General features: G+C 42.6%; 1 protein-coding gene and 1 pseudogene across 2 annotated transcripts in view; one reads left to right on the top strand and one right to left on the bottom strand.

Annotated features, from left to right (window-relative positions):
- Nmi (N-myc and STAT interactor) overlaps nt 1-4,955 on the top strand; it is a 32,857-nt gene extending 27,902 nt beyond the window's left edge. For both annotated transcript variants that reach the window (XM_023721326.1, XM_004636678.2), the window contains exons 7-8: nt 695-801; nt 4,627-4,955. In XM_023721326.1, the coding sequence (XP_023577094.1) occupies nt 695-801; nt 4,627-4,809 (290 nt within the window). In that variant the 3' untranslated portion in view covers nt 4,810-4,955. The remainder of the gene's footprint in view (nt 1-694; nt 802-4,626) is intronic.
- Nucleotides 4,956-9,622: 4,667 nt separating this feature from the next.
- Nucleotides 9,623-10,539, bottom strand: LOC101581827 (annotated as a pseudogene).
- Nucleotides 10,540-11,215: the final 676 nt, after the last annotated feature.

Raw genomic sequence — 11,215 nt, 5'->3', positions numbered from 1 at the left:
TCTCTTGATTAGTTAGTCCTTGAGATCCTGCTTTCCCTTTCCTTGTATTATATCTTTCTATTTGTATTTCTTCTTTGGAGTTCTTATACTAATGAACTGTTTTTAAACTAGCATACCCCATTGCTGACCCTGGTAGACTAAAGAAGGGAGTTTTAACAAAAAGGCATTTGTTCAAACAAGAATTGTTTCCATTAAATTTTATCCAGTCTTGACACACTACTGTTATCCACTTCAGGAGAAAAAATATTGCTAAAAAGAAATGAGATTATTATTTGTAATTGAGAAAACTATAAACACTTGGGCTTACTTGCCTTCAACAATTTCTAGGTGACATTGAGTGCCCCTTCTTGTTGGGTTAATAATTATTTTAGCTGACTGTCATGGACTAGGCCAGCCAAGCAGTCTCCCACGAGGATGAGGGCAGATGACTGTGTTCTGGAGAGCTTGAGGGATGGCTGTCTGAGGACTCTGCAGCCCCTTGGTTGGCTGCAGCGAATGGTTCAAGGCAGGAGGAACTATTAAAACTTATGTTTTTAAAAAGTATGAACTGTAAAGTCTTCAGTGTAGATCATAGAATTTTTTAGAAATTAATCACTAGATTCACTGTTTACTATGATATTAAATCTTATTGGAAAGAAGTTTTAACTTTGTTAACCATGTTTATGATACTAGAACTTTTTTTGTTTACTTTTAGTTGCTGACAGGATTTTGAAAAACAAAGATTTTCCTCTTTGTATAAATCAGAGCTGCCACAGAGTTGTTGTTTCTCCGTACACAGAAAGACGCTTGCAGAAGTATCAGGTAAAGCCTTCTATGATTTTGAGACAAGGCCCTCACTACACTGCCCAGGCTGGCTGTGAGCCCCTGGGCTCTTCCACCCTCAGCCTTGGAGCTGCTGTGATGATTGCCACCCTGCTGGGCTTTCAGTGGGCTGCCACCACACATTTGTTTGTTTGTTTGTTTTGTCTTTTTGAGAAAGGGTCTCCTACGCAGTTCAGGCTGGCCTTGAACTCACTTTGTAGCCCAAACTGGTCTCGAAATCCCAATGATTCCCCTGCCTCATTCCGAGTTCTGGGATTACAAGTGTGTACCTCTATGCCTGACTCATCCACCGTGCCAAATTTGAAGAGTCATACTTTTTTTATTTTGAGATTCTAATGCCCACACTGAACCCACAAAAAATAAAAGCTGAGCCAGTTAGTATTTGAATCTTATCAGTGAGGAATGCCTAGTTTGTTCACTCCATTTTTGCTTGATGCAGAATGAGTTTGTCTTTGAAAGAATACTTTGATACAAACTTGTGCCTTAGTTCATTTATTCTATCTACCTAAACTTGGTCTGTCTGCATCTATTGTTATCTATCTATGCACCTATTTCTCTCTCCTCTATTTGTCACGCATCTGTTTTTGATTTTATGGCTCTGTGGATTGAAACTATGACCTTGTACATCCTAGGTACACACTCTTTGGAGCTATAGTCCCAGCCCTTTAAAAATTTTTCAGACAGGGTCTTGCTAGGTTGCTCAGGCATGCCTGGAATTTACAATCACTCTGCCTCAGCCTCCTGGTAGCTAGGATTACAGGTGCTTGCTAGTGCCCAGCTTATTATTCTAGCTTGGTGTCTCAGTTATTTTTCTATCACTACTGGGAAAAAAAAAATACCTGACACCCAAAATTAAGGAAGGAAAGGTTTATTTAGCTCACAGTTAGTGGAGGTTTCAGTCTATACTCAGCTGGGTCCAAAGCAGACTGGCACATGGCAGAGGGCAGCAGTTAATGGCAGTGGAAAACAGCAAGAGCAAAAGGGAGGAGTAGCAGCAACAGTGACCATCAGGCTACCCACCCCAGGATGGGTAGCACTCACACCCATAATCCCAGAAGCACTCACACCCATAATCCCAGTGGGTCATGAGTTAATAACGAACTGTAGAAGTCTGTCCCATGACTTAAATGAGCAATGGGGGACATCTAGACACAACAATAACATTCTACCCCTGGCCCCCCAAAGACTCATGCACCTCCCTCTATGCAAAAGGCATTTTAGTCCATCTGCAGGAGTTGCCAAAGTCCTAACAGTTTCTAAGTTTTTGCTGAAAAGTCCAAGTCTTCTCAGAAATCTAAGGCAGACTCTTAGCTGTGAGCCCTTATACAAATGAAAAGTTAAACAGTTCCAACATTTAAAGGCACAAGACAAACATTACCATTCCAAAAGGTACACACAGCAAGATACCAAGCATTGGGACCAAAGCAGGTCCAAAATCCAGAGGGGCAAACATTAAGTCCCACAGTTCCATGTTAAACATCCAAAGCAATCTGTGGCAAATTGTAAGCTCCAGGTGCCTCCGCCCCTACGGCACTCTTGGTGGTAGCTCCCATGGCTTCTCTCTTAAGCCTGCTTTGCTCCCCTTTTGCAGTTTCCCTTAGATGATCCATGTTCTTGGCTTTTTCAAACTCCTGGGGTTTCTACTGCACATTAAGCTTCTCACTCTCTGCTTCACACACTGCCCTCTCAGGCACACTGCCTGTCCTTCTAGGCCTTTTGAGAAGCTTTCTTAACCTCAGAACTCTTTTATTCAGCCAGTGCCTAAAACCAATACCACATGGATGGTGCCAAGGTCTGCTGCCAGCTGGAGCAGTAGCCAGGCTGTCTTCTCTCTTGGCTGTAGGGGTGGAGTGTCTGGATCACTGAGCACTCTGACCTGATTCCAAGGAGCAAATTCTGTATGTTGGCACCATTCTGGAACCTGGTCTGGCCACCACTACCATTCTGGAACATGGCATTCTAAGACTTTCTCCTCAAAGCAGTGTTTCACCCTTGAAGTTTTGATGCTGCAAGGTAGAGACCTGCTGCCTCCTATGATGCTCTCAGGCCATCGTTTTTATTCTCTGGTTTCTTCCCAGCAATGGAGATTCTCTTAGCTTTATATTTGCAGTACAAAGCTTTATTGGTTTTTCATTTTTGGCCAAACTCCCAATATTTTAAATCATCCTGCTGGGCTCTTTGTTCTTGATTCTCAACATATATCTCATTAAAAGCTCCCAACAATAGCCATTCCACTGCTGCAACATTCAACTGCCTTGAAATTTCATTTGCAAGATTAAGCAGGCCTCTACACTTGATCTCAGTCTCAGGCAAAATCTTTGGACATGAGCAAAAAGCAGACAAACTTTCTTCCAAGCCATAACACAAATCATCCCAATTCCAACAACCCACACATTCCTTGTCAACAGGAACGTCCCCACCTGGTCTTTACAGGCAGTTTCTATCAACATTTTGGGCTTCTGAGTTCTGACCAGAATCTCCCATACAGAACAGCCAAAGCTGTTCCAGCACTTTTCTTATAAGCGGCATCTCTGAACCCTTCCTATCTCTTCCCATAAGCCATTCCCAAAGGCTTGTAATCCACATTGTCAGATTTAGTCACAACAACGACCCTATTCCTGGCACCACGTTCTTTCTTGGTTACTTTTCTCTCATTGATAGGACAAAATACCTGACACCCCAAATGAAGGAAGGAAAGGTTGATTTAGCTCACAGTTAGTGGAGGTTTCATTCCATACTCAGCTGGGTCCAAGGCAGACTGACACATAGCAGAGGGCAGCAGTTCATGGCTGTGGAAAACAGCAAGAGCAAAAGGGGGGAGCAGGAGCAACCATGGGCACAGAGAGGAAGCCTGTCTGCTTCATGCTGCAGTCATGCTGTCCACCTCAGGCTGGGTAGCGCTCACACAGATAGTCCTAGCGGATCATGAGTTAACCACAAACTCTGGAAGTCCACTCCATTACTTACATGAGGCTTTGAGGGGACAACTAGAGACAAACTATAACACTTAGTATGTGGAGACACAAGTGCATTTCTCTTATGTCTCTTCTATCACTGGGCATGAAGCTTGTGCTTCTATTAGAGTATCTGGGGTTGTGGTGTGTGTGTCACCATGCCTGGCTCTTTCAGCTTATTTTCATTGAAATTATTATTATTATTATTATTATTATTATTATTAATTAAATTGCAGTCTTGGGGATTGAACCCAGGACTTCACATTGTGCTACATCGCCCTTTATTTTTTTTAGATACGGTCTCACTAAGTTGCTGAATTGCCCAGGCTGGGCTTGATATGTGGTCCTCCTGCACAGCCCTCCTCCTCCAGCACCAGAATTACAGACAGACACATAGCACCACACCCAGTTTGAACTCATTTTTATTCCAAACTTGCTGCAGTGTTCTGTTCTTTGTCAGATGTTAAAGAGTGGTACTATCTACCTAGCCCTTCAACCTGGGAGCTACAGCTCATACTTAATTCTTAATTTTGCTTCACCTCTAACATTCATTTGGTCACAAATTGTATAATTTCTACCTTGTCCTCTTTGACAGGTCTTTCTGACTTCAAGCTGCTGTCTTTCCCCTTTCTTCTTCATAACACCACCAGAGTCACTTTTCTGAAGTCAGACATCAACACTCTCTTGCTTGAAAATCTTCCTGAGGCTCCCTATCTCTACTAGGCAGAAGGAAATTTTAATTATATTCTTAAAGTTTCTGCCAGTGATACTGTATATAGCTTTTGAATGTAAAATTTTTAATTCAAAGTTTTTAGAAATTTTTCTATTTATCTTTTTCTGTCTTTCTTAGATATTATCAGGAATATCTAAGAGGACAGTGCTCCTGACTGGAATGGAACAATGTTGGACAGAAGAAGAGACTGCGGAGGATTTCATTAACATTCACTTTCAACTGGGGAAGAATGGGGGTGGAGAGGTAGAAGTGGTTAAGTGTTCCCTTGGGCAACCTTATGTAGCCTATTTTGAAGAATAGACTGATGGAATCATATGAAAATTACAGCTTTTGAGCTCAAATCACTGTAAACATTTGGCAAAATGAATACCCTTTTCTTTGAGAAATGAACACTTTAATTCTTTAGTGTCCATTTATTCTTAAATACAAAATATATTTCCAAGTTGGTAAATTCTTCTTTGTTTCAGACTCTGCTGCATGTTTACAAGTGCCTAAGAGCACAGCATTAAAATGGTTTTGTTTATAAATGAGGTGGAAGGCTTCCATGTCTGTCAAAACAACAAGTGAGCCCAAGTCCCCCTGCCTGTGTTGGTACACGATGTCATGGTCCCATGGGCCAATGCCATTCTGGTCCCATGCCCACCACTGTGTAGACTTGATGCTTAATATTTTCTGAAAGAAACACAATTACACAAAGCAGTTTGTAATTTCTGTAGACTTTGCCAAAGATTCAAGGGGCTTCAGGAGTGATCACACCTCACGTTGCATAACGTTTTGCTCTACAGTCCATGGATCTCACAGCTCAGTGCTGGCTTTCTCTTGAGCTCTCCTTCACTGAGAATGCCAGGGGCCCCTTGATTGCTTCCAAGGTACCCAACTTCTCTGCCCCAGAGAGCCTGTAAAAACCCGTAGTTTCTTTCTCTTCTACTGTCAGTGGGAAGAAGCATGGAAATACAGAAAAGCCTGAACACAGAGAGCGCTACGTATAAAGCTATTGAGTTATCATCGATCATACTTAGATGCTGGGGAGCCTTGAGACAGAATATGGTTCCTGATCTTTAGGGGCTTGAAGTTTTGTTGGAGAAAGACCCAGCTTTCTAACTTTTTTTGTTGTTGTTGGGGGGTGGGTATCTGTCTTTTGCAGATAGGGGTTTCACTATGTAGCTCAAGCCTTGAGCTGCATAGGGCTCTCACTGTGCAGCTCAGGCCTTGAGCTCACTTTGTAGCTCAGGTTGGTCTCAAATATGCTCCGATCTTCCTGCCGCAGCCTCCTGAGTGCTGGGATTACGGGTGTGCATCACTACCCCCGGCTGCTTGTTTTAAATGTGCAGAAACTTTAAGGATAAAATTAAAGTTTCTTAGTCAGAGGCAGTAAATTCTTTTTTGATTAAAAAAATTATCTTCAGATACCATTTATTTTTACACAGTATGTTTTGTGATGAGCTGGAAACAGAATTAAACTCACATTTAAGTGATGGTAGAAATGAGTGATTTGAGAAAACGATCTAAACCTGTCCCTTGCTTTCAGCCACCCAGCCTCCTTCCTACTGGGGACTGAACCTAGGGTTTCACACACGCTAGGGAAGTCCTTTACCACTGAACTGTACCCCAGCCCTGCTTCCTGCCATCTAATGAATATCAAAAAGGGGAAAGTTTGGGTTTTGCTTATTGTTTTATTATCAGGTTTAAGTTTACTGCCAGATGTATTCATTATTCTCATGTTTCTGTTAGGAATGACAGATGGTGACTAGACACCATATAATTTATAATAAATTTCTAGCTGGGGATATAGCTCAGTGGCACAAACACTTGCCTGGCAAGTGCAGGGTCCAGAGTTCAACTCCAGGTACCAAACCAACAATGATAACAAAAACAAACAACAAAAAATACATTTCTACAATTACCATGACAAGCCTTTTTTCTTTGGAACTAATGAATACTTAAAACCTTCAAAAGTATTAAGACAATCTTAGTCTGTTTGCTGTTGATGCTGTGGCAAGCAGAAACACCAAAATGACACCCCGGATTTGGAGGCAGATTTGTTGTACGTCAATGGGAACTAGCCAGGATCATCCCCAAAATATCAAGCCCTGATCCTTGGTAGGTTGAGGCTCATATGGGATCAGCAAACAGGAAGTAGAGAAGCAGAGTACTTGGCTGTCTTTGATTCTCACAATGTGTGTGATAGTGACCAGCCATTTATAGGAGACAGAACTGCAGCAGGAAGTGTTACCTGGGCAACTAGCTGACTGGTTGTGGGGGGCATTTGCTGCTACATTGCCAGGAGAGGCCCACTTATCGTATAGCCCTGGAGGCTGGGAGCTTGCAGGACATGTCACCCACTGTTGCAGAAGGCCTTCTTGTGTCACAGTGTATAGGATGTCCTACAGCACAGCAAGCTTGTCAGAGAGAACTGGCTCTTATAACAGCTGCTTCCACAATGATGGATTAATCTACAAATTGATGAAGGCATTAAGCATTTATAAGAGCACTGCTGTCACGACAGTGATTTCCCAAAGACTTTACACCCAAATGCCATAATATATGAATTTGGGGATTAAGTTTACCAAACATGACTTTGGAGGACACATTCAAATGTAGCAAAGGAAACACATTAGAGGTACATTTCAATCGCCTTATACAGTTTCATGAGCACAGAAAGAATTGTTTGTAGACTGTGGCTATAAATTATCACGACAAGCCTTTTTTTCTTTGGAACTAGGAAGATATTTTTCTAATATTTAGGAAAAAAATTTAAAATTATCACTTTTGTCTCTTTGGAGGCCTTCTTTTCTAAATATTTATTTATTTATTTATTTGGTACAGGATCTTGTTATGCAGTTTGGACTTGTAGTAATCCTCCTATCTCAGCCTCCCCAACCCTGGATTACAGGAGTGCACCACCATACTCAGTTTCAGTGGTGGGCGCGGCCCGCCCAAGGTCCTGAGGCTGCATGGCATGTGGTACTGGAGATCAAACTTGGGTCCTTGCACTTGCCAGGCAGGCGCTTAGACTGCCAAGCTTATGTATCCAGCCTTCTTTAGGCAATAAAATTGATCATTTCATTCCATTCCAAATTTTCATGATGGTTTTTGATAAATGATTTATGTATTATAATGTTTTAATTGGATTCTGTGTTGATCAACTTTCCATCATGACCAAGTACCTGAAAGTAATAATCTAAAAGGAAGAAAGTTTTATTTGGGCTCATGGTTTCAGAGGTTTTGGTCCATAGGTGCCTGGATCATTGTTTCTGGGTCCAAGGTAATGCATTAGAACATGGCAGAAGAGCATCATGGGAGAGACACCACGCTCCTGTGTTGCATTTTGATCAGATAAGGATGAGAAGATGTGACTTTCCTTAGCCACCATACAGGTCATGACCAATACTGTTATAACAACATCGCTAACAGGAGCATTAACAAGTATAAACCAACAAATGTGTTTCATCAAAGTTTTATGAGACATGGGGTCCTTCAGAAATGACCCAAAGACCTAGGGAAAATTATTTTTATACTTAAATTCTATGAAGAATGGACAGAAATGGGTAGAAATGTGCTTGCACAAAAAGTTGTGATCTAACAATAACAGGTGATCAAAGGAGGGCACCCAGAAAGCCCATCAAGATTCTTCACGACTTCTCTGAGCAGCATCTGGCCTCCTGGGTATGGCAGGAACCCCCTGATATAAACACATACCTACCAGGGAGCAGTGTGAATGGGTAGAGTGACTTTTCTAACTTTAATGGCTTTTTTGAGGGAGATGAGTTCTAGTTCCATGACCCACTGCAGACATGGGCACAGAGAGGGGAGGGATGGTGGTAGGCAGCCCAGGAAGAGCAGGCTTTCTGCTTCTGAAGCTTTGTTAATGTCCTGTAGGGAGATGATGGGGAATAAAGAAAAACAAAAAGACAATTTCAGGGTACAAGAGGGACTACAGGCATTCCTCTCTAGTGATGTGGCTGGCTACTTCTGGTTGGCTCGCTTTTTTGATTAGCAAGAAGCCTTCCTACAGCTCCTAATTTCTGAAGCAAAGTCATATGAACCTGGGGACTTCTGGGGATTAAATCACATAGTTGGGCCCCCCACAATCTATCACATAGCCTGGTCCTCAGTAGGGGGCCAGAATTTGTTGTTGTTTTGCTTCTTTTAGTCAGACAAAGATCGCATTTATTTATTTCATAGCTCAAAGTGCAGATACAGTAGTAAGTTCAAGATACAGATTTACATAGAAAAAAACCTTACTGTACAAAAATGGAAGGGTAAGTAGAAATAAAGTCAACTTTTTAAAAAATTTAATTTGAAAACGTTTTGACTAGAATATTCCAGCCACATTAGAAACGTTGTAATTTATAGGTTCAAGGGTGCACCTCAATAAAAAAATAGCCTGGGAAGTATCACTCTAAGCTGTCAGCTCCAGCCAGGAGCTGGAGTCCCTGGTGCTGGCTGCTGTGGATTTGCCGACTCCCCTCACTTGCCGTTTCAGCTGCTGTGTGGTTCCTTCCTGCTATTTTGATTTTTGGCAAATTCTAACGTGTTTCAAAGGTAACGCCAATGCTGTTATTAAGAATGACCAGGCTGGTGAGATGGCTCAGTGGTCTAAAGCACCTACTTAGAACAAGCTTAACAAAGCAGAGGGACCGCGGTTCAATCCCCCAGCACCACATGCCAGCCAGCCCTGCCTCCTGGTGGGCTGAGCTGGCCACACACACACACACACACACACACACACAAATAAATGTGTGTGTAACAGGTCTAAAGACATTGTCTGCTTCAGGCCTCTGGTAGCACTGGAGGAAAAGACACACCACACTTCCATTACTGAAAACCTTTAAGGCTAGCAACATGGTTAGCCTCATGAAAATCGTACTTAAATATAAATTAATCCATTTGTACATATACAGAACTTGTACGTAAAGTAGATAAAGTTCCCACCAGGAAGGTAAAGGAGGTCAATGTCCTTTTTTGTTGATTAGCAGCCAAGACACATGTTTATTTCTCCTCCCCAGAAGCAACGTTAGCTACAGTTTTCAATGCAGGAAAATGCGGGCCTTTGGGAAGGTCTGAGAGAGATTTATTCCTTTTTTCCCGCCCAAATCTTCATCTTTTCGTGCTATGCATTAAACTGAGAGTCTGTCCCAAACAGCCCATCCCGCCATGTAAAGATCGAGACATAGTTTCCAATGAAGTTCATGTGGTGGATAGCACCATGCCAGCAGCCAGCACAGGGAGGCACGAGCTTTAAAGGGTTGAGAGGACTATCGTAACCATCGTGGACGTCCGCAGTTTCTATCAAATGCATGGTCACCAGCCCAGAGATGAACTACGAGATCACATAAAAGCAGGGTGAAGGAGTAGTGTCTCCAAAGGATGTGAGATTTTTTAGCTTCCATCCCGGATGGATCCTGAAACTCATGATGAACTCTGCGAATATACCTATAGATTCTGAGGTGGTGTGAGCATCTATGCTAGGAGCATCAGGTGTCTCCGCTGACTGCACCTCTTGCCAACAGTGTGTACCATCTCGGCACTGTTTTCCAATCATAAGGAATTTTTTTTCCCCCAGGTGGAACAGGGGATTGATCTGAGGCCCTTGCAGATTGAACTCAGGCCCTTGCACTTGCCAGGGAAGCGCTTATTCCACTGAGCCATCTCCCTGGCTCCAATCATAAGAAATATTGAAATACTCTGTAAAATAGGTTCCACAAATCAAAGGCAGCTGGATACAGAAGGGATTAAAGAGAAGCACTTTAAAACATTTCCACTGGCCTTTGTATGATTCTGATTTATCCTTTTGGATCTTGTACATTTTCATATAAAGTATAAGTTGAGATAAAAACCCAAGTAAACACAGTAAGAAACGGTTTCATGAACTATGAAGGAGCCCCACGTTGTGATCTGGAACTTTGTGTGGTTATTTAACCTAGAGTTCCAAGCATTTTTAAATGGTTCTTGCATAGGGCTTGAACTTTCATACCCCATAGTCAAGGAGGCGGAGCTGGAGGTGCCAACACTACCCTCAATTGCCATTTCTGAAATTCTCCGTGAGCTGAGCTGACTTTGGGCCGAGCCACGGACTCCCCGGTATTCTTCCGAAACTACACGGCCTGGGATCTAGCTCAGTGGTCTACAGTGCCTGCTCAGGCAAGCTTAGTCCAGCACAGGGACTTGTTCGATGCCAGACACCACGTGCCGCGCCAGCCCCGCCCCCGAACACAGGCCACAGTCATGTATTTTAATTTTGGCAATCTAAGGGTGGGAAAATTGTATCTCATGGCTTCTTGTATATTTTCATTTAGGGGGGGCCTGGCCCTAGCTCAGTCCTTTAAGTGGCTGCTTCCACAAAGCTGTCAGCCTCAGGTTCCTGGAGTTCGAACCTCACAACTCTCCCGCTGGCCAAAAGTGCCCTGAAGGCATTCGAGGAAGAAAAAAAAAAAAAAAACCCTTAGGGGGCCTGCCTGGTAGCTCAGTTCTTTAAGTGGCTGCTTCAACAAAACAGTCAGGCTCAGGTTGCTTGGGTTCGATCCCCACAACACAATACAGCCAGTCATGCCTTGAAGGCATTCAGCGGAAAAAAAAAAACAAAAAACAAAAAACAAAAAACACTTCATTTAGGGGTGGTAATTAAAATTCCTGCCATTAATTTGCTTTTTTCAGTCTCCTGATTTAACTTTTCTTTTTCCTTCTTTTTTTCTGGCAGAACCAG

The sequence above is a fragment of the Octodon degus genome, unplaced genomic scaffold, assembly GCF_000260255.1.
Source record: "Octodon degus isolate 3935 unplaced genomic scaffold, OctDeg1.0 scaffold00082, whole genome shotgun sequence".
Classification (NCBI taxonomy): domain Eukaryota; kingdom Metazoa; phylum Chordata; class Mammalia; order Rodentia; family Octodontidae; genus Octodon; species Octodon degus.
This window is presented reverse-complemented; position numbering and strand designations above follow the sequence as displayed.